The 25,123-nt window shown below is 40.7% G+C and overlaps 1 protein-coding gene across 1 annotated transcript in view; it reads left to right on the top strand.

Annotated features, from left to right (window-relative positions):
* Positions 1-25,123, top strand: part of LOC136858023 (tubulin alpha-3 chain) — a 141,930-nt gene that overhangs the window by 64,871 nt on the left and 51,936 nt on the right. The window contains exon 2 of the mRNA XM_067137227.2: positions 18,394-18,616. Within this exon, the coding sequence (XP_066993328.1) occupies positions 18,394-18,616 (223 nt within the window). The remainder of the gene's footprint in view (positions 1-18,393; positions 18,617-25,123) is intronic.

Genomic DNA, 25,123 nt, shown 5'->3' with positions numbered 1-25,123 from the left:
GGTGACAGCAGTATCACGAGTGGAACCCCTAAAAATCGTCTCACAGCTCTGCTGACACAAGACGATGGTACAAGAAACATGGGATGTAATTCATGCATTCCACGGTAATGCTGTTTGCAAAAGTTAGATCTAGGCAAGTATTGTCCGTTATCACCCATGTCGCTTAATCTATGTTGAAGGTGCCCTTCATGAAACCGTCGAACTGCGTGTTCTGTGTCAGGTTGAAGTTGAAGTCGTTGCATAGAGCTATCGGTATATCGGCCTTTTATTTCACTTAAATAGATTAACGTGAATGTTCGCTAAGTAATCTCAAAGTAGTCTAGCCAGGCAAAACCGTGCGTGGCTGCCATATCATAAAACTGGACAATCTATACAATAATTAAAATAGCTTAATGGATGATCAGACAGCTCATTCATTGAATCGATGTGTGGTAACCCATATGGCTTGGGTGGATAAACGAAGCGATTAGTTTTCGACGGAATAGGTAATTTTTCGGCATTCAGCGACAGTAGAAATTCGTTCTACCTGTCTAATTCATTGGAGAAGTGTGAACACAAAAACTCGACGTGTTTACTGATCACCTTCGCCAGATCACTTTCAAATCACAAAGATTGCACTAGGGGGCCCGTCGTTACTAACCGTGGTCCAAAGTTGAGAGACGCTATAAAGTTGCAATAAGTTAGATGGGACGAATAAATGTTTATCATTATGTTAGAGGCCGAAAGTTAAACAGATCTCGATTTGGATGGAAAAGATCATTGGTTCATTAAAGATGAGTACTGGAAAAGTAAGAGCCACGAAAGACACGCAAGTGAAAGTTTTGCTTCGCTTTGCAAACCTAATACGGTCAGGATCGATATAGAACAAGTGCTAGACCCACGCTCCCAAGTTGAGAGTACCTGAAGTGACCTCTTACAACCTACTGGGGATACCGTGGATGCATTTTACACCCACTCTTCATAGAGATTGCCCTTATATTTGAATCATTGTCGGAGTTACAGCCAGCTTATTTTTATCGGGCAATCTGAAGGCTCTAATTGTAACCAAATTGGGCCATTTAACCATTCAACTTTTTCATTAAGAGTCCTAGGCGTATCGCCCCTCGAGAGTAGATCTGAGGGGCTATCCTGTGAGTTTACTTGACATGAAAACAATGATAGGCCTACGTAGAAGTCAACTTTCGGATATCTGCGACTTTGTTTACAACGAATGTCTTCCATTTTGTGAGACGTGCGTTTAACCACACCAGTGCAATTGTTGAACCAGATTAAAGTTTTATTCTATCCAATGGTGGATGTAGAAATGCAAACACCTTCTTCATAAGATGGTATGGCGGGATGGTAAGATGTGTTTCAGAGCTGCCACTTTTTACTTGGAGCATAGCAACCTGGTGAAAAAAAATCTCTATCGATAAATTTCGCATAGATAAAAATAGTATGAATCGTTTGTGATTATTTTTTCTCTTTCACTAAGAACAAATCGTGGATCATGCTTTCACACGGTAAACTATAAGAAGAAGTAAACCTCAATAAGCATCTATTTCGTATCGACCCGAAGTAGTGGGTCGACATTGTCCACACTCACTTCAGGAAATTCTCGAAACAGGAGCTTGTACAGTATATTAAATCTGGGAATAATTTTACTATTCCTCGTTACAAAAATCTGCGCACCCACTTCCAGACCAAAGCAGAACTATCGGCTTTCAAGCAATCCAGTGAGTGATAAATCTCATAATTAGCGTTAGGATTACAAGTGGATCCTTTTACATATAACTCGGTCTAATCTTAACTGCCCAATTAATGAAACAAGTCGCTTGCGTGAGGGCAACATAATTGCCTGTGGTACGTCGCTGATGTCAGGGCTAATTCATAGGTCGGTGGAATATAGTCTCTGATACGACAATAGCTTACGTTTGCAAGTTGAAGAGAAGTGTGCCTTGTGGTCTAGAGATAGGCCTCTAATTCCAAAGCAAAGCAAAGAAAAGTCACCTCCGTACAGGCCAAGAAGGCCCTTGGAGGAGTGGAAGGTAAAGGCTTCCACCATTGTTAACCTCGGCACGTGATGGGGTAGAGTGGTTAGCTCTACGCCCGGCCGCCTTTGCCCCCAGGAATCAACATGGTACTCATTTTTGGTGTAGGCTGAGTGAACCTCAGGGCCATATGCACCTCCGGAAGTGGAAATCTCGTTTCTTGAATTTTACGACTTCCTGACGGGTATTCGAACCCACGTCCTTCCGGGCGAGCAGAGCACGCCTTTACCGCCTCGGCAAGGCAGCCCCTGCCTCTAATTCAAGAGAAGTAAAATCAATCGCGGATTAAATTTGTAGAATTCTAGAAACCTGATTCGGAGGTCTCTTCTTGGTTTCTTTACTGGCGTGAAAAGGAAAAGACGCTTTGAGAGACAAAACCTCAAAGCATTGGAAAACATTTGCAGATTATTATTATTATTATTATTATTATTATTATTATTATTATTATTATTATTATTATTATTATTATTATTATTATTATTATTATTATTATTATTATTATTATTATTATTATTATTATTATTATTATTATTATTATTATTATTATTATTTACAAAACCTATCTGGAATTCTATGTTAACGTGCACTCTATTCAGATATAAACTCTTTAATCAGTAAGTGTAGCGTTAGGTTTGATAGTCTAGGTAAGCCATTCGTTTGCAAGAAGGCATGGAATGCAACGGTCGTTCAAATGTTTTTGCGTTCACTGTACAAAGTTATTTAAGCGATTACGGATCTTATTAATATTTAATGTTCTTTGATCATTTGAATATTCAAAACAAAACATTCCGTAAAGTGAAGCAGAGTCTTAGAATACGGTTGCATTGTACGGGTATTCTGACGAACTGGTACTCTGACTATAACGTCCGAAATCTTCGACAGAGGCAAGTGGTTTTTATCGAATACGTATTCGGACGAAAAATATCTCTCTTTACAAGATGGATGACGTTCATGATTTTTTTACTTTTTGAATATTTTGTCAATAGTAATTCTTATGACTAAAAGAACTGAACACGTGAAAGTGTTTGCTACCGAGCTTGTTGACCGTGCACGGCGCGTGGTTTTGAGCTTGCTTGCGGGAGATGGTGTGTTCGAATCCCACCGTCGGCAGCCCCAAAAACGGTATTCTGTGGTTTCCTATTTTCACAAAGGGCAAATGCTTGGGGCTGTACCTTAATTAAAGCTACGGCCGCTAAAATCCCAATCCTATCACTTTCCCGTCGTAGCGTCGCCGAAGTCCGCAGTCCGCCTCTGTGGTGTAGTGGTTAGTGTGATTAGCTGCCACCCCCGCAGGCCCGGGTTCGATTCCCGGCTCTGACAGGAAATTTGAAAAGTGGTACGAGGGTAAACAGATAAAAGAAGAAGAAGAAGCGGCGTTGAAAACCCCCATGTGTTAGTGCGACATTAAACCGAAAGCTAAAAACATAAAATAAGAGAAACTAGAGAAGTATATCACACGATATTTCCTGAACTTCTAAATCAAAGAAGTAAGTTTTCAAAGCATTTCAGAACGTCACTGGAATAATTCTACTATATCCCTAAAAATAGTATTGAGGAAATTTAGTAAAGCAATTAAACTTTCGTGGATGCAGTTTACTAGGAGGAAGACTTACATAATTTCTTCCAATTTTCTCGACAAAAATTATTGTAGTAATTTGTTCTTCATGTTCCACAAACACTTTTCAAACACTTAAAGTTGTACGTTTTCATAACTCGGAGGGGGGATATTGCAAACAATTGTTAGATATTACCCTGTCAAATGGTAACATAGTGCATACGGTTATTTTAAGTACCGCCATCACATAATCATACAGTGTGATACAACAGCCCCTTCCTATATCGTTTGCTGCAGCCCAACTAACGCGCACATGGTTATAGGGGTGCTATTCCCCTGCAGGTGTACTGTATGGTACTAATGTTCAGTGAGCACATTTTCCACAAGATTCTGAACCCTAGCGAATTGTTATATCATCCGTTCGCAAAACACGACCCCTTGAAATCATGTACCAACTCCTTTTACCATGTAACTACTCGTATGTTAAAATGTCACGCCTCGTGAACGGGTGTAACGAAAAGTGGAATCAATGCATAAAACTAGGCAACAGTGCAGTAATTAATGTCTTAAACACAGAACCGGATGGCGTATGCACTCTACTCTCGTCGTACTACTAGTATGTTAATATATCCTCTGCATTGTCACTAGCCAACTCCCACAATTAAGCTATTATCGAATCTTCACCCGGCGCTTTATTGTCCTTCAAGGATTTGATGATCTGTCTGATTTCCTCTTTCGTGGATGGGGCTGAATCTGGTTGGACTTGTGCTTTATCTTCAAATGTGAATCTGGATATTGGGGCTTCGCAGTTAAGAAGGGATTCAAAGTATTCTGCAAGGCCCCGGCAGTTTTCCTCGTCGTTATGGGCTAGTTTTCCATTGGAATCTTTGAACTGTAGGCTCGGTTGGTCTTATTTCCTCAAGTTGCCTCTTAATGTTTTATCAAAGTCGCGTGTATTGCTCTTCTTGAAATCCTGCTCGATTTGAGCCAGCTGGTGTTTATCAAAAGAACTTTTAACGCTGCGGATGGTTTTTGCTGCACACTTTCTCTCATTCAAGGAGTTTGTCCAGTTGACTTGGTTCTTTAGCGAGTTACATTTCTGCCAGGCGAACCGTCTTTGCTCTATTGCTGCATTGCATTCACTGTTTCACCAAGCATGCTTCATTGGCTTAGTATGCTAACCGTCTCTTTAGCTGTTCCGACCAGGGCCTCGCGCAGTTGTTCCCAGTTCTCTGCATCCACGGACTGTAGTTTCTGCGTGAACTCATGGTTATATCTTACTTCTTCTATGTCAAATCATTCAGTCTTTTGGCTCGAACTCTCCTTGTGTTTCTCGGGAGCAGTTTGATTTTTATCTTGAATAGATAGTGATTTGAGCCCAGTTTTGCATTTCTTAGAACTTTCACATTCTGAATTTCTCTTTGAGCCTTTCGTGCGATCGCGACATGATCAATCTGGAATTCACCAAGGTGGGGATTTCGGCTGTTCCTGTTCTTCTGTTTCTTGGGCAGGTGTTTGAAAGCAGTAGACTTCATCGTGAGTTTAAATGACTTACACAGCTCCTTTACGATTTGTTCTCTGGTGAGCAGGATAGTTTCCAACGATGTTTCGGAACTTCCTCTCTTTGCCTACCTGGGCATTGAAATCTCCACGCAAGGTGATGGTATGTTTGTCTGGAATCTTAGATAAAATATCCTCAAGTTCTTCCCAGAATCTATCAGTTTCCTCCGGGTCTCTCTTGTTCGCTTGCTTGATCGGCACATGAACGTTCACAATAGTATACATTTTGTTTATGCTTTGAAAGGACAGAGCCGAGACTCTGCTATTCGGAGATGGTGAAATTTGTGATTGAGTCCAGAATCATTGTGTTGACTACAAATCCTTTGCCGAGGTGGGGGACAGTTTTTATGACACGTTTACTAGGTTTAGCCTAAAAGAACCTGTAACCTTTAGATTCAAAGTCCTGCTCATCTGTAAATCTCATTTCCTGAATTGCTGCAATCAAAATTTGTTGTTCATAGAGGACATCTGTGATTTGTTTCAGTTTTCCAACTTTCTGGAGAGAATAGGCGTTAACGTTAGCAAAGAAATTCTTGGCTCTATGTCTGATGTTTCGTGGAGTCTCCGACACCTCCGAGCATGTCGGTGCAGGCTCCCCGGAATCCGAAGGCCCGCTAGCGTCCTACAAGACAACGGTGCATTTTGGACCTTCTCTTTCTTCTGTCGATACCTTCACTTAGAAGTATCAGACCTCTTCAATTTTTATTTCAGATTAGTGCTAAAAGAGGACGGTTGCCTAGTTGTTCTTCCTCTGAAAACAAAAATCACCACCACACCGCCATCGTGTTTTGTGTATTTCATTTTTCATACAAATTTAGCAAACTTTTCTCAATCTTTATTGATTTGTTATGCATTTTCCCTGCTACTCGTTAACACTTCAGATGTGCTACTTCCCTCTATCTGCTGCACCCTCCTCTATCGTTGGAATACTGTTCTTATTACGTCACCTTTCTCACAGGATGACTTTCCAGCAAGCAGAAAGCCATACTCGGAAGTCATATACTCTTTAATTAAATGTTTATGCATGTTTGAGTGAATTTCAGTTTGAAGAGACTGAGCGGTTTGGATCACGTATATATGAGCTTGCATTCGGGAGATAGTGGGTGCGAATCCCTCTGTCGACAGCCCTGAATATTGTTTTCCGTGGTTTTCCGTTTCACACTGGCAATTGCTGGGGCTGTACTTTAATTAAGGCCACGGTCGCTTACTTCCCACTTATAGCCCTTTCCTATCCCATGATCGCCGTAATACCTACAGTATCTGTGTAAGTGTGGCGTAAAGAAAATTGTAAAAAAAAAAAATTTTGAAGTAAAATAAATGGCTTTGGCTATACACTGAAGTACTGAGTGACTGGTTTAAGAGCACCAAGCGCCTGACATCCTGCGAGCGATGTTGCATGCCACGCAGTGATCACGGCACGATCCGCACTTATATAGCTAGTCGATGATGCCTTTGCACAACAGAAGGCAACATTTATCATTCGCGGGTATATGAGATGATCCGGGCAGACAGCTGCGGCCGTCAGGTGTACCAGCATCTCGGAAACAGCTTCGCTTGCTATGGTTTTAAGGGCGTATTAGAAGTGAAGGGACTATGGACTGACATCAGTCTTCAGAACGTCTGTCTCTTACATTCCGTCATTTGATTAAAGGATGGTTGCCCAGTAACAATAATCACCACCATCACCACAACCAGACAGAAGAAAACACAGCGGCTGTCCGCGTGTGGTTGGTCCGTGAAGCAAGCGTCGAATAACCAAGTTGTTTTTCTCGGCATCGACTTACCACACTAGAGAATGTGACCCACCAGGATAATAGCAGACAAGGAGAAGATTTTTCGAAAATGATCGTGCGACGTGCCTTGCGTCGGATGGTTTACTTAAACGTAGACCATTAAGGGGCCCCTGAGGAAAGGTGAAGTGGATCTTGGGCCATGGAATAAAGTTGTCTGAAATGACGAGTTGCATTTCCTGCTGATCATGGGAACGGTCGGGTCCGCATCGGGTGTAAAAAAACATGTCGCATCTCCTGATTGCTAAGGTCCAGCAGGCCAGTGGTGGTCGCGTCGTGGTCTCGGTAGCGTTCTCTTGGCATGTCCTAGGACCGAAATTCTTTAATGGTAATCACTACAGAGACCTGGTAGCTGACCATCTACACTGTTAACTTGAGGCAGTCTTTCACGACAGTTGTGGCATGTTTCAACAGACAACGCACCGTGTCAGCGATCTTGTTCACTAGAGAGTGTTTAGAGAATACTCCACACTGCCGACCACCAAACGCACCGGACTGTAACACCATTCAACACTTTCAGGGTATGCAAGAAAACGCTACGATATTCATTCCCGCTCCTCGGAAAAATGTGGGCCATATTCGAAACTACTGCAACAGGCATGGATCAAGTTTCCCATGGAACATGTTTGCCAGTTTTTGAAATTTTTCTCCGACGTCAACAAGACATGATCGGCCAGAGAGCTGGACCAGCTCGTTGAAAATGAAAACCTACAACCTGTTTTCCAGTCATTGACCGGGTCAGGGATGTAATGAATGAAGCAGATATAGGCTGTTAGTACGATGGGGTCGCCACTCCCAAAGTGATTTATCAATGAGTGATAGATGCTATGAAATGAGAATGGAGAGTGTTGCTGGAATGAAAGATGACAGAGAAAACCGGAGAACCCGGAGAAAAACCTGTCCCGCGTCCGCTTTGTCCAGCACAAATCTCACATGGAGTGACCGGGATTTGAACCACGGTATCCAGCAGTGAGAGGCCGACGCGCTGCCGTCTGAGCCACGGAGGCTCTACCAGCTCGTTATTAAGTATATTTTCAAAAACCAGTGATCGTTCAGTGTATTTTGATACTGTAGTGTAGGATACGATTTGGAAGAAATTAACAATTGAATGTTCCGTGCTGGGTTTTAGATATTCTGGATTGCCGTGAGAGGAGGTTACCAAGCCGCTGCGCTAGAGGTTGAAGGTTCTTCTGATACTGGAGACCTTAAGTTTTGCTTATTTAATTTTTTCCATTGTTATAACACCTTTTTCGCCAGGAAATTTTCATTTAGGTGATCGGGGTTCAAATCCCGGTGAATATAAAATACGAACTAACAGTCCTGAGTTTCACATCTCATCATCTTTTTACTTTGCTTAATTGTGTACTTCGCGCCATTATTAACTTCGTATCAGCACTTACATCAAGCTTAAATATCTGGCAGTATCCAAAATTGAACCTCCTCTAGCCCTTTTTGATGATAGTCTTGCTAAGAGCGTTACCCGTTAATCTGACAGCCTGTGGCTTTGATCGTTACGGCGTCGAACCCTTTTGGTGGTGGTGATTATTGTTTTAAGAGGAAGTGCAACTAGGCAACTATCCTCTCTATAACACTAATCAGAAGGAAAAAATGGAAGGGACCCAACACTTCGAAAAATGAAGATATCGGTCTACGTAAGACAAGGGCCACGAACGGTGTGAAAATGAAAGACTCCTTCGCCCTCGCAAATCTAATAGCATCGGGGTCGAAAAGAACAAGAGTTGACCAAGAGAAGTCGGATAGGATAGATGAAAGTGAGGAGCCTGGCACAAGTAAGTGGAAGCAATACCAGGACTCAGCTAAGGGCCCCGTGGTCGCCAACCCACGCTCCAAAGTTCAGAGCCCTTGGGGCCCCTATTAGTCGCCTCTTACAACAGGCAGGGGATACCGCGTGTGTTATTCTACCGCCCCATCCACAGGGGGAGCCTTTTGGGGTTAACTGGCTCGAGTTCCATTGATGGAAAAATGTCACGAACAATGTGTTACCGGCAGGGTAGGGGAGGTGGTGGAATACAATTTCGTATCACTAGATTGCATACCAAAAGGCTGAGTTCAATTCCAAACTTCTCCGCAGTGTTCATATGGAGTGGGCCCATATGGCGCTGTTGATAATGATTCGCCGTCGGATGGGGGCATAAAACTTTGAACAGTCCCCTTAGTGTTATTCAACAGGAGTAGGCTATGTGCCGACACCGGGTTTCATTCTCTCCGTACTTCAATCATCATTACACACACCCAGACGCACAGGTCACTCATAGGTGTCAACTAGAAAGACTTGCATCATAACCGCTGTTGCTTCTGGAGGTGAGCATGATAATAGAAATTTATCATTTTCTTGACGTGAGTTCGGGAGCAGTCATCGGACACCAGGACTAGTTCATAATATGGTGTCCTGGTCTTCTCACTCATGGACCATATTTTACACAGTTTGTTAATCACCTTAAGCAACAGTTATCCTCGGTCAGAATGTGATTACTGAGATTAAATTACAAGGGTTACAAGTTGACTAATGGAGCAAAATGTCATACATTATCAGCATTGCGTGTACTTTTAACTGCGAGTAACACTACGCTATTGAGGCCATTGTTGTGTTCATGTTGTCATGGCTACCGCCGCAGGCCTCCTCAGCACCACCTGGAGGAGCTCTTTGATAACACGTTCTCGAGGATCAATAATCACGTGTTTTGCTTTCAATGAAGTAGCACCTGCACCTTCTTTCTGAGTAATGACAGGTCATTCAGAAATTACATTCTCGACCATTTTTAGAGTAGTTGGGTGAATGGGTAATTGGGTTTGGAACATAGGAGTGGAAACCATCTTTCCTCTGACGACCTTGAGTGGATTATGAATGAGGTAATGACATTTGAAGGGAACTCGTCCTCTTCAGGAATAGTCTTGGATGAATCATTTACCAGTACACTTCAGTGGTGCATTTCTACGAATATTTTAGATATGTTATGTGCTGCTTTCCTAACCGTTTCAAGGAAACTCTACATAGTGGGAGCATAAAACCTTGAACAGTTCCCTTGGTGTTATTCAACAGAAACAGGCTATGTGCCGACATCGGGTTTCGTTATCTCAGTACTTCAATCATCATTACACACACACACACCCAGAAGCGCAGTCACTCATAGGCGTCAACTAGAAAGACCTGCATCATAGCCGCTGTTGCTTCTGGAGGTCAGCATGATAATAGGTATACATTTAACATTTTCTTGACGTGAGTTTGGTTTGCTTTACGTCCCATTAACTACTTTTTCGGTTTTCGAAGACGCCGAGGTGCCCGAATTTAGTCCCATAGGAGTTATTTTATGTGCCAGTAGGTCTACCGACACGAGGCTGACGTATTTGAGCACCTTCAAATACCACCGGACTGAGCCAGGATCGAACCTGCCAAGTTGGGGTCAGAAGGGCAACGCCTCAACCGTCTGAGCCACTCAGTCCGGTGAAACTCTACATCCATGTCGTCTATTGTCCTTCTCGATGTCTTCCTTTTCTCTGAATTTTCATTACAATGTAATGCTATTCCCCGTACCTGAGTTCTGTGAACCATTCCCTGAAGAAAACAAGATGCATATCCATCTCACTACTGGCTATCGCGGCCTTTAACAAAGGAGTGCAAGGTAAAGGCTTCCACTATGCGTAACCCCTTTCCTCAAATCATAATCTTCATCAGCAAATAGTATTGTGCTCATTCTTGCACTTCCATGAGTTCCTTGTGCCGTCCTTCACGATACTATCGATCACAATATTCTAAAGAGCAAAAGTGATCATAGAGTTAATACTGTAGTTTTAAATGTTTGTAGACCTTGGCTCCCAGCACTGATATACAGGAAGAAATTTATGTATTTACTAATAATTCATTTTACTATGTTATCGACTTTGACAGTTACAAATGTGCTTTGTTTAAGGACAATATCATTATTTCGTTCTATTCAGTATTCATCACCTCCTAACTTCGAGCTGTATAGTTAGCTTTATATGGGGGATGGCGGGATCGAACCCCACTATCAGCAGTCCTGATGACTGTCATCCGGGGTTTCCCAGTTTCACACCAGGTACTTTCAAAAAGACCATGACCGCTTTCTTCTCTGCTCTATTCCTTTCCTGTCCTGTCGCGACCAAAAACCTATCCGAGTTGGTGCGACGTTAAACCACTAGCAAAAAGCATACTCAGCAACATGAGGGATAGGGTGGTTAGCTGCATACTCGATGCCTTTTCTTCTAACAATTAATGCTCTCTCATTTCTGTTGTACGCTTAGTGATCCCTAGGGCCATGTGCTTCCCCAGAAGTGAGAATCTCGTTTCTAAATTCCTAACTGCCTGAAGAAAAAATCTAACTCGCGTCTATCCAAGCGGACTAAGCTAACTTTTAGCCAGACAGTCCCAGTGGGTTGATTAAAAAAATATACTGTCTTATATATTTGTAGGTTACAATTTTCACTTCCTCTTTCTTCAATAGCTATCACAAGTTTACATCACCAAAGTGTAATTTTCCTCATTTGTGTAACGCACGCGATGTTAAAGCCTCTTTAAAATCTTTAACAGCCTTTCTCTTAGTAATTAATTTCATCTCTATTAATGATTTCGAAGACACTCACACGCATATCAAGTAACGGTGGTGGTAATAAAAATGGCCCCCTACATCGCTACGTGGCAACACCTTTATGTCATTCATCGGAGTCCGACGTTTTTCTGTCTGCTAAAATGTGAAAACTTCTCTTAAAGTTGATTTTTCTAGAAGAAATCTTTGTTGGAACAAAATAGTGACTGTGTTATAAACTAATTAATGTAGGGAATGTAATAAGTGTTCTCTCCTGATCGTCAGACATGATTTGTAATCACCGGACAGTTAATTACCTTATTTTTAACGACCTTGTTTTAGTATATTATCTGTCTCAGACAGCATCCAGATGGAGGAAGATTTGTAAAATAAAAACAAAATCATTTTCTTACATGGTGATGAGGTAAACGAAACATGTAGACGATCACGTACAGTTCAAATAACATTTTAATTGTCATTCAAGGTAATACAATCTACTATTATAAACTGTTAATAAATTCATCGATATTTCTTTCTTCTGAATTTCCTTGTGTTTATTACTAGCTTTCTAGTAAATGGATATTGTTTTCATTCACAGTAATGACCATTATCTCAAGAAGATTAACATTTTGCATCAAAAAATATACACTACAATTTGATTTGGACACCTGCTGTGTCTTGTTCACGATATCATAATCATTAGGGTTTCGGAATACTGATATATACATATATCTTTCTTGATTTGAGGTATAGTTGTTGGTATAATCGGAATAAAGAAGTGCCTGGAACATAGACATTAGTTCAGATTAAGGTTTCATTAGGTAAATTTATATATTAAACCACCTGTTCTCGTCGCTCTTGGCATCTCAGAGAAGTAAGATCCATCTTTACGTGACTCTTTTACTGCCGGTATTGGGTGCGGGACATGGAAAACTCCAGAACTGATGCATTCGAGAACGCAAAGGCTGGAAGACGGAAAAGATCATGTCTGGAAGTGAAAGGGTTCTCTCCAAAATCGAGTAATCTACTCTTGGTTATCCAGAAAACGACCAGAAGGTCGTCCAAGAACGAGATTGAAGGATCCATGTTGCAACAGGCAGAGCCAGCAGCTGATGTAGAGGAAACAAGCAACAGAAGAAGACGGAATATCATCTGTGATTAATACGTGCGATTGTGACCGTTTGTGACTGAAAATATCTGTTACTTTTGTCTTCTGCCACGGGCCTTGGCGGCTTGTATAACGTAATAAAATATGATAATGATGATGAAATTGATCTATTGGGTGAAAAATGAAATAACATAATCACTATTCGTTGATGAGCTGTTTCTTCTTCTTCTACCACTTTTCCCACATATTGGTGGGGATGGCGGGTGCTAACCGTGTCGCACATAGTGGAATTGGTCTTGTTTTACAGGCAGATGCCCTTGCTGACGCCAACTCTATACGAAGGGATGTATTCACTATAGTTTTTGTAGTGGTTGGTACTGCTGTGTGTGGAAGAAGAGGAGTGCGCTGGGAAAAACACAAACACCCAGTTCCCGAGCCAGAAGAATTAACCAGACGCTATTAAAATTTCCGACCCAGCCAGGAATTGAACTGGTGACCTTCTGAAACCAAGGCCTCGATGCTGGCTATTCAGCCAACCGACTGTTCTCATGAACAATATATAAAATTCAAAATTACAATTAGGCCTGTGTGTCTAATACTTTACCAAACCAAACCCCATGGCACTACAGCCCTTGAAGGGCCCTGGCCTACCAAGCGACCGCTGCTCAGCCCGAAGGCCTGCAGATTACGAGGTGTCGTGTGGTCAGAACGACGAATCCTCTCGGCCGTTATTCTTGGCTTTCTAGACCGAGGCCGCCATCTCACCGTCAGATAGCTCCTCAATTCTAATCACGTAGGCTGAGTGGACCTCGAACCAGCCCTCAGGTGCAGGTAAAAATCCCTGACCTGGCCGGGAATCGAACCCGAGTCCTCCGGGTAAGAGGCAGGCATGCTACCCTTACACCACGGGGCCGGCCTAATACTTTACACAGCTTATTTAAGTTGAAACTTTGCATACTCTACATGACGAAGTACACCTTTACCTGTACTAATACATGTTCCTGTAGGCTCCAGAAAGGCTCTGAATTGGCTTATCTGGCCTACATTCGTACAGAATCGAAAATGTTATACAGTAGATTTGATACATACTGATATGTATGTCAAGTCCTCAGCCCGAAGGCTGGTTTAATCCGCATTTCTATCTGCTGGCATAGAAATGAAGAGATGCACTGACGAAATGAGGAGTGAGGTATTTTCCTGTTGCTTTCCTCAGTGAACCAGATGGTGACATTATATACCAATCTGCCATGCCCACTGAAATGCACACACCAACTGACCATAAAAGCGAAACTTTCACGCCATTCATCACAGAACTCAGTTACTTTCAAATTGTGGAAGCCGAGGATGAGACTGAGACAGATTACGTGTGGCAGAGACAAGCATACTCATCTTCGGAATTACCGATCCCACGCTGCGTTGTCAGATGCCCAGTGCCACGGCCTCTTAAGTGTATTCAGTCATCCATTAACTTGATACTGTACCACGATTGGGGAGAAGGGAATGAGATTGTAATAATCAGCTATGTTTCAATAGTCGCTTCTACGAAACACTTTCTAATGGTCTATCAGTTTCTGGAATTCCCCGCCTCAAGTTGTCCCCCGATCGTTAGCGTGTTGCAGCATGCTCGACATACTGCAGTTCTTACTTGTATGCTTCTTGATTTAATTGTTATTTAAAAAAGTTGAATCCGCTGTTTCCCATTTCCACACCAGGAAAATGCTGGGGCTGTACCTTAATTAAGGCCATTCCTAGCCCCGTCCTATCATATCGTCGCCATACGACGTGTCTGAGTCGGTGTAATGTAAAAGAAAGAGCAAACAAGTTTATTCATTTATTTTTCTTAACCCGTTCACCCTCCAGGGTTGATTTTTCCCTCGAACTCAGCGAGGGATCTCACCTCTCCCGCCTCAAGGGCAGTGTCATGTAGCGTGAGATTTTGGGTAAAGGGATACAACTGGGAAGGAGGACCAGTACATCGCCCAGGTGGCCTCGCCTGCTATGCTGAACAGGGGCCTTGTGGGGGATGGAAATATTGGAGGGGATAGACAAGGAAGGGAGAAGGAAGCGGTCGTGGACTTAAGTATGTACCATCCCGGCATTTGCCTGGAGTAGAAGTGGGAAACCACGGAAAACCACTTCGAGGATGGCTGAGGAGTGAATCAAACCCCGCTCTACTCAGTTGACCTCCCGAGGCTGAATGAACCCCGTTCCAGACCTCGTACCACTTGTTAGTGCGACGTTAAACGGCTAGAAACTTGTTCCTGATTAACGCCCCCCTGTCGGTGGGGGTGACAGAATAACACGCAACCCACGTCTCTCTGTCGTAAGAGACGACTAGAAGGGGCCCCAGGGTTTCTTAGCTTGGGGAGCGTGGGTTGGCTACCACGGGGCCCTTAGCTGAGTTCTGGCATTGCTTCCACTTACTTGTGCCAGGTTCCTCCCTTTCATCTATCCTATCCAACCTCCCTTGGTCAACTCTTGTTCTTTACCAACCCTGACGGTATTAGACCATTCGAGGCCTTAGGAGTCTTTCATGTTCACGCCCTTCGTGGACCTTGCCTTTCTTTTGCTGAAACCTTCATTAATGAAGTGTTGGTTCAATTTTCTTCCCCTCTGATCAGTGTTAATAGAGGATGGATACCTAATTGTAATTTCTCATAAAATAATAATCACCACCACTGTCACACCTAAGTAACGCATCTAAAATATTCGTTAAAGATAATAAAACAATAGCATTACCTCACTGTTGTAATAAGTACTGTTGGTTTTTATCATCGGTGTAGGATATGGCCAAGGACGCACCAATAATTCAAATTCCTTTAGTATCAATGCGACCTAGGGAATTGGCCGTGCGGTTAGGGGCGCGCTGCTGTGACCTTGCATCCGGAAGATAGTAGGTTAGAACCCCACTGTCGGCAGCCCTGAATATGGTTTTCCATTTTCATACCAGGCAAATGCTGGGGCTGTACCTCAATTAAGGCCACGGCCGCTTCCTTCCCACTCTTAGGACTTTCCTACCCCATCGTCGCCATAAGACTTTCTGTGTCGGTGCGACGTAAAGCAATTTCTAAGAAAAGTTATCAATGCATTGCTGTGTTGCCATTCATTGCAACTGATTAAAAGTCGTTGAAATGGTAATAAGATATGTACACCGTAGTGCAAAGATCATGGTTGTCTCTACCGATTTGTTGTTTAAATGGCCTTCCCTTGTTAAGAAATAACAGGTGTCATTCCACCATAATTTAATTTTTCTCCTTACCGGAGAATCTTATTAATTCTACCGTAACTGAATGAGCGTGTTGTCAGCCTTTAGACAAAAACAAAAAGACAAAGTCACCTCCATACAGGCCATGAAGGCCCTTGGAGGAGTGGCAGGTAAAGGCTCCTACCATTGTTAACCGCGGCGCGTGATGGGGTAGAGTGGTTAGCTCTACGCCCGGCCGCCTTTGTCCCCAGGACTTAACCTGGTACTCATTTTTGGTGTACAGCCTTAAGTGTTAATTTTAAAAATATTATGTCTGTGTGATGTTTCATTACACGTTGATTGCTACACATTCTGACACTATGCTGTCAGCTGGGTACTTTTCATTATACCATAGTAAAACGAAACAAAAAAGGAAATATTCATTAATCAAGTGTTTTTCTTTTAGTGTCTCACAGCTTCTATGTTAATACCATGGGACCCTAGATCGCCAGGCTACCTTCGTTTTATCTGTATTTTCATCTTCGACGATATGTGTTTCACAGTACATAGGGGTGTCTTTCACTAGCCACTTGACAGGCTCTCTCCTTTCTACCCAATGCATGTGTACTCATTCTTCGATAAAACAGTCATCTTTCTCATCAATCTAATTGGTAAAACAAGGATCTGAAAAATGTGTTCTTTGTTATTTTAAAATAACAACCTCATCACTGAACTAGGTGTCGTAATTTGGTAAATCCTAATGAGACGAACATTTTTTTCTCCCGAAACCGCTTATGAAAAAAATATTTGGAAAAACTTTATTAGTTACAGAAGAGTGTTTGCTTTCTTCATATCGTATCCTTTCACAAAATATGCTGTATAATAATTCTTCTCTAAGACTGCTAAATATTCCTATAAGTTTGTCCACAGAATACAATTCTACTTATATCTCTCTATCCTTGATAAAGCACGGGTAAATTCAAGAACCCTCCTTTTCAAGATCGCATAGCTATGTACTATTTAAATCCCAGCTTACCCTACTTATTTATGTAGTTACTGGAGCCATCTGTCTCATCTAGCTTTTAACTGGGGGTTTAAGGATACATGCCCTTCCCGTTGCCACATAACTTTTCCGGTGAAAATCTTACACTGTGATCTATCGACATTCAAACTGCGACTAATGGGTAGATAAGGCACTGCACTGTTCAACTGAAACAAGATGCCGGATATTCGTAGCAATCTTTGTGAAGGTGATACATCATTCGATTCACATTATGAAACAGTTACTGTTGGTTTATTGTTGCCAACTACTCTGCAGTACCGTTTTCAATCAAGTGTCCTGGAAAGAGAAACACTATACTGGTAGAATCACTGGATGTTGTGGACGACATTGAGTACGCAATTTAAGAGGATCCACATATTGTGAGCCGAACTGTACGAGAAACATATGAGCGGTTTCTTGCCGATAACGGGGACTTTAATTAATTAAAAGACATACGAATGATTAATCTCAGAGGTGAAAAACGCAGATAGTGATCCAAACAGTCACATGATTTGCATATGTTCCAGTGTCAGTAGAAATGGGGATATCATTTTCGGTAGTGAAAAATTAATAGTCTGAAAGAAAGTGGAAAACAGAAAAAATATAGAATATGTATGTTGTTGTCCGGTGAAGTCAATGACTATTTCCTAATTTCTACCAACGACTATTGTATGCTAATAGTAACCCGAATATAATTATTTAAATTTCGGTTTCATTATATGAAAGTAAATTCAAGTGTGTGCTCAAGTGTATTGTGCATATAAGGGAAGAAGGGATGGCAATACTCGCACTAATGGTGAATGTTATAGGTTCATCTTAGAAGCAAAAGTCTTTCTACGACTCGCAGATAAAGATTAAAGCATTATTCACAAGGGACGAGGTATTTCTTCTAGTGGAATAAAGCACGATATCAGTATTTCTTTGTCCGATTCTTTGGCTGAATGGTCAGCATACTGGCCTTCGGTTCAGAGGGTCCCGGGTTCGATTCCCGGCCGGGTCGGAAATTTTAACCTTCATTGGTTAATTCCAGTGGCTCGGGGGCTGGGTGTTTGTGCTGTCCCCAACATTCCTGCAACTCACACACCAGACTCTGCTCATTACTATTCATGCAATACCAATAAGAGAGATGGTTATGATTCATAGAGTAAACGGCAAGAATCACTAGCACCATGGGCAAATTATAAAGTATCTGTAAGAGAAATTCATGACAAATGATGGAAGTAATATGGAGACATCAGATCCACCAACACCCGATGTCACTAAGAGTGAATGTTCTCATGGTGTAGTTTACTTAATTCACTAACGTCTAATTCCTACGTGACTCGTCTAAAATTTTGATTATATTATTACGTTATCAAAGGATGAAAATATCTAAATGTGTGAATGGAATTTGAGCTCAGTAATATAATTTATCTACACCTTCATGGCTGACTTTCCCTCTCATGGTCCCGTAGTTCCTTCTCCTACAATGTCATTTTCGAGTGAAACGAATTCTGTATCTGACATCCGTAATTCACACCAATCTCTCGTCTCTAGATTAACAGTTGTATTTACTGTTTCAGAGAGAATGTATTTCGATCCACATCGGGCAGGCGGGGGTGCAGATGGGGAACGCGTGCTGGGAACTCTATTGCCTAGAGCATGGAATACACCCAGACGGCCAGATGCCTTCAGACAAGACCATAGGATACGGGGACGACTCCTTCAACACCTTCTTCAGCGAAACAGGCACCGGTAAACACGTACCACGAGCAGTGTTCGTGGACCTGGAGCCCACTGTTGTGGGTGAGTTCAACAAAACTTCTATTTACTTTAAGTTAGAAGCAAGTCTTCCAGAATGTAAATTAGATTGACTGAAGTGTTCCTCCTACAAGTAGGACTCCGTCATAAAGAATACATGGTAATAAATTGTTTGTTTGTTTATTTATTTATTTATTTAAATTACACGAAGGGACTGTTCTCTAACTATGAGGCAAGAGGATCAGTTAATTCTGATACAACTACTGTTCTTGTGATTTACAATAACATTCAGTTATTTTGTGTTATAACTTGTATGTCTCTTATTTGTATATAAAGAGGTGTACATGGCCTCCATCTCTTCTTTCACAAAATTATTACTCTACAGTTATTTAATATTTTCTGATAAGTTGTTAATGTGATTAACTCTACGTTAGTAAATCGAATAGCATATTTTGTCAAGCATGGTTGCCGTTAGTAAATACTATTAAGATTTCTTGCACAATTATCACGTACTGGAATATTTAATGTGGAATCTTGATGTGTTGACCATGTATAGCCATTTAACACTTTATGCACAGATCGCTTAAATAATTTATGAATAGCTACTTTTAGTGAATTCACTCCATTATTATTATTATTATTATTATTATTATTATTATTATTATTATTATTATTATTATTCAAAACATAGGCCAATCATTTACAATTACCCACCTCTCTGCCAGCATTGAAATTTGTTGGCAACACAAATACTTACTGTAGATTTTCAGGTGATTGTGATGCCTTCAAGATTATCAAATCGTCTTCCTGGAAAAAATAGTGTTATTGACTACAACAAACTATACTCAGAAGGTACAAAATCTGGATTGTACAGCATGCTTGAGATACATACTGCTCAATAAGTTGGGTTGTCTGAAATGATAGGTATTTTGGAGAAGTAGATTTTCAGTCCAACACCCGATGTTTTAGCAAACTCTCTGCTTTACCTGTGCAGCGGGACGGTCTACTCTTACTAAAGACGACTGTTGTAAGTTCATCTCAAAAGCAAATTAAGTCTTTCTTCTTCTTTTTTTTTTGCTAATTGCTTTACGTCGCACTGACACAGATAGGTCTTATGGCGACGATGGGATAGGAAAGGCCTAGGAGTTGGAAGGAGGCGGCCGTGGCCTTAATTAAGGTACAGCCCTAGCATTTGCCTGGTGTGAAAATGGCAAACCACAGAAAACCATCTTCAGGGCTGCCGACAGTGGGATTCGAACCCCCTATCTCCCGGATGCAAGCTCACAGTCGCGTGCCCCTGACCGCACGGCCAACTCTCCCGGTAATAAGTCTTTCTACAACCATTCCCTGCGGGTGGGGAAGTAGAATAACACCCACGGTATCACCTTCTGTCGTAAAAGGTGACTAAAAGGGTCTTCAAGGGCTCTCAATTTGGGAGCGTGGTTTGGTGACCACAGAACTCTTATAAGAGTCCTGGCATTGCTTCCACTTACTTCTGCCAGACTCCTCACTTTCATCTATCCTATCCGACCTCACTTGGTAAACTCTGGTTCTTTTCTGACCCCGAAGATATTAGAGCATTCGATGCCTTAGGAGTCTTCCATTTTCATGCCCTTCGTGGACCTTGTCTTTCTTTGGCCATTAACTTCATTTTTCAAAGTGTCGGAACCATTCCAGTTTTCCCTCTGATTGGTTTTATTAGAGGATGGTTGCCCAGTTTAACTTCCTCATAAAACAATAATCACAACCACCACCGCTTTCTACAACTCACTAGGGGATTAAAGCATTAATTATAATGGGGGTGGGGGTAATACTCTCACTAAAGGTGAATGCTATAGGGTCATCTTAAAAGCAGAAAAGTCTTTCTACGACTCACTAGACAAGGATTAAAGTATTATTCACAAGGGGTCTGATATTTGCGGACGCTGTGACTTCGCTCACAGTAGAGCATATAATTGCATGTTATTTTTACATTTTTCTTCGTTTCACTACTCGAGGCTTTCTCCTATAGAGTAGATCGTCCCGCTGCACAGATAAAGCAGACAGGTTGCCAGCACATGGAAAGTTTTGACTGGAATAATGTACTGCGAAGTACCTGTTACTTTAGTCCACCCAACTTATTGAACTGTATGTATTAGAAGCACGCCGTACGTTAGACGAGGTAGCAAAATTTTACCTCATAACTTGATTTTACATTAGTTTAATCTTGTTCATAATCAGTGTACTGGAACATCGTCTTCCTGCAGTATAGCACAATTTATTTATTTTTTTGCTAGGGGCTTTACGTCGCACCGACACAGATAGGTCTTATGGCGACGATGGGATAGGAAAGGCCTAGGAGTTGGAAGGAAGCGGCCGTGGCCTTAATTAAGGTACAGCTCCAGCATTTGCCTGGTGTGAAAATAGGAAACCACGGAAAACCATTTTCAGGGCTGCCGATAGTGGGATTCGAACCTACTATTTCCCGGATGCAAGCTCACAGCCGCGCGCCTCTACGCGCACGGCCAACTCGCCCGGTAGCACAATTTTTATTAATACAATCTGGGTAGTGACATTCTTTATTAGCGTCGTAAAAACCGACACATTGGCCACCAAATTTTCGTCAACTGCGCAGTCTTTAGCAGACAACGAGATGAGGGAATTTTCCTCCATAGGAGTTCCTCAACGAGATGGAACCCGAAAATAAAAAGCCTTCACATTTAAAAAAAAAACGTAAATACCACCGACTTTAGGTGGACTGAATCATGCGGAAACAAGATCAATGACTCACTGCACCACTATGATCAGAAATAACTTATGAAGGAAAGAAGATAATCATTTTTCCAAAACTTCGGATCCGTTGCTCCACCACGCTGAACTGCATGTGGTAATTCGTTCTGAACCGAACGAGTTGGCTGTGCACTTTGTGTCACGTAGCTGTCAGCTTGCACTCTGGAGATAGTGAGTTTGAACCCGACTCTCGGCAGTCCCAAAAGTGGTTTCGCATGATATCCCACTTCAACACCGGCAAATGCTGGAGGTGACGGTCGCTTCCTTCCCAGTCCTACTCCTGTCCTACCCCTCGCACCGTAAGACCTGTCTGTGTTGGTGCGACGTAAAGCAAATATAAATTGACAGATTTATTTAGTAGTGTCATTGGTGTCATTATATTATATTAATAATTCACGCATGTATTTTACTTAATATTATGTTGTATACCGTATAATTCTGGTCAGAATCAGGTAAGAATATGAAACAGTGATTTTAATATCGATTATGTAGTGTAAAGTGTAAAGTATAAAGTGTAAAGTAAAGTAGTAAAGTAGTAGTAGTAAAGTAGTAAAGTAAAGTAGTGTAAGTAGTGTAAAATCAATTTTAAGACAATAGTAACTCTTATTATTTTCTATAAAGGGTTTGAGAGCCATGTTTAATATTTATGCACATAAAGATATAGGTCTAATACAAGCTCATTTATAAGTACTACTAACGAAAATTCTCAAGAATAATGTTTACAGTCGTGATGTTCTAAAAATCGCAACTTTCAACGTACTATCAAACACCTTACTGGAACACTGATTTGCTAAGTTCTTATACTTAGATTTGACGTGCTAAAATTGTGGCAGGGCTTGAAATTCTGGAATTAGTCTTTTTAGTCATCTAAGAACCCATAATCGACAACACCGATATACTAAGGAGATAATCGTTACCATCACTAGTGAGTAAATGACTATAATGTTGATGATGATATTTAGTACCATTTCGGCATTCTCCAGGAAACCATGAAAAACCACTTTTATAGTGGCTGAAACGTAATATAATTTTAAAACTATACTCCTCGAAGCTGAATACATCCCGTTTCTAGTCCCCCAAAATGGTCTTAAATACGTGGCAGATCCCGGAATCGGTTTCAGGAGATAGGCCCATATACAAAATATTCACTTTTTATGCAGTCCATTTGGAATTATATCCGAAAAATAAATATCCATATGCACCGTTCCTGCGTCCAGGTGAGGACGCATGAGATCCAGACTAGTTCTTACTATAAGTAATTCTTGCTGATTAACGTTTATGGGCTATGAGTTCCGCTTGAGAAAGTATACCGGTGTTCTTATGGTAAATCTCAACCTACGTCGAAGGACGTCTCCTACACGCTATCAGTCAGATACCATATACACATGTCACCAAATTAATTGCAGGTAAAATAAGTTAATACGGTCTTACAACTAATCCATATATGTCGCCAAAGAAATCGCAGGTAGAATAAATTATTATAGTCTTACAACTAATTCCTATCCTAAGTAGACATTAAAAGAAGTGCGAAGTTTCACCATTCATCATTTATTGGTTGCTCAATTCAAATATTGGGAAAAAGGTTCACCTACAACCTCATTGAAATATCTCATATTGAGTAAATAATCTCGTAGTACTCTAAGAATTCTTGTTTGTCAAACTAAGATGCTTGGAATTAAAGTTATTCGATCTTCGTTGATCCATTAATTCAGTATGCAGTGGTCTGTCACTACTAAATTGATGTAAAAGAAAAATTAAGTTTGGAAAGCTAGTAGCAGGTAACTAAAACCTAGGCTATAATTATAAATCTATTAACACTTTGGCCTCTTGAAAATATTTAAGTAAAATATAAGATAATGTCCAGTAAATCAGTTGAAAAATTAAAAGTATTGGTAAAGCAAAATATACTAAATAACATTGAAAATATTAGATGCATCTACCTAGATGAAAATGAAAAGAAAGTTACATTAATTAATATGTACATTATTCCAGATCACAATTGTTCAAAAGAATGTAGAATGCAGTTTGAAATGTCTAATAAATATTTCATTAAGAGTTGGAATCTCTTCTTCTTGAGCTAAATTGCTCCTCAAAATAATTTAAAAATTCTGTCAATTAATATTTAACTCATACATGACTAGCAAAACGAATGTCATTCTGTGCTGTACTTAATATTTTGTGTCCATACACAACTGAAAATCACATGGAAAATCATTTGCAATCTTCTAATAACTTCAGTTCATTAATATATGCTTAAGTGGTACTTGCATCATTCTGTTTCTTAGTATTTGACCTCAGCATAAGCAAAGTCATGTCCGCTCTAAGTCGTAATTGATCTTAAAATAATATAGTCATATGGCTTATGTGGTAAATCCTAGAAATTATTACCTTAATCCAAGGTTAAGGATTAATTTAAGTGCGTATTTGGCTAAAAGTAGCATTATAAAGTGTATTTTGCTAATTTTCCGGCATGTTAGAAGACTCTATCTTCAACAAACAAAAAAATCCTTATATGAGTAACGATATCTCCAGTGATATGTCAACTTGCTTAAACAAAATCAGAAATTAGGTTATCATGTGTGAGAGTTCTCTAAAATTGTCATAAATAATTCAGTGAAGGACAAATTATTATCATCGTTAGCCTCATGGCTCGTTTGATGACCCTTAATACTCAAAATAACATTGCACTGATGGTATTGAGATCGTATCCTAAGCTACCTTGAGTGTACCTAGGATTAGAATTAGCAATTGAAAGTAGTACGTTTTCAATATATATCTCAGAATGCATAACTTGGAAATAACATCATCTCACATAAGACTACTATGACCTATCTCTCGAAGAAAAACAAAGATTACTATCACTAATCATCATCAGCCTATATCATCATTCTTATTCATCAATTATTATTCCATACTTCACGTAATAAACATCTCAATACATTATAAGCACATCATTTCATTAAACACGATGCATATGTGCCACAATCTTCTCATATTATAACATTATTCCTACCGCCATAGTGTCAAAGAAAAATGTATCATAACTCTAAGCTGTACTACTTCATATTTCACCGTAGACATTTCCTAAATACGATCTCTTAACTCACTAACCTGATGAAATCATCGCACATGTGTATTAACATCTATCTCGCACTTTATACACTTCACTGATAATGATAAAAATACGAGTTACCTTCTCTCACACCACATTGATAATATTACGAACGGTTATCACTGGTTGACTATGCCTACATGTGGATTTGACATTAATAGCAGATGAATACCTATATCCTATAACCTCATTTCGATGTATATGTACGCACACACTCACACTGTCACAAAACATATTATCACATAGCCAAATAAAGAAAGATTTTTACGAAAACGACTCATAGAGGACTTAACTTTACTTACTGAATCCTGTTGCCATCTCGCATCTGGTCATCGGAAAGGTAGACCTCGCTCCATGGTTCTCCTTTAGCTGCATGGGTACATCTCAGCTCCTCCCAGCTGATCTCTAATCATCCTGGAGTATCAACATCGGATCGCGCTGCCATAGCCCGAGTAGTATCGCCTTCGTCCTTTTACAGCATCATAGTAGAATCTCGTGCGTTTGGAACAGAATAATAAAATATGTTACTTAGTGTCGTCATCTTACAATTAATATCTGTTTTGGAATGCTTATGTTATGTAAGTTCTGCTTTGGGACGATTAATCACAATATAGTAGTTTCAAATAAGGTGAGATAGGTAATATCTATCCATCTTGCTTGGAAAGCGAATG

Source organism: Anabrus simplex, chromosome 1 (assembly GCF_040414725.1).
Source record: "Anabrus simplex isolate iqAnaSimp1 chromosome 1, ASM4041472v1, whole genome shotgun sequence".
NCBI classification, from domain to species: domain Eukaryota; kingdom Metazoa; phylum Arthropoda; class Insecta; order Orthoptera; family Tettigoniidae; genus Anabrus; species Anabrus simplex.
The sequence above is the reverse complement of the archived record's forward strand: the minus strand, read 5'-3'. Positions and strand labels throughout refer to the sequence as shown.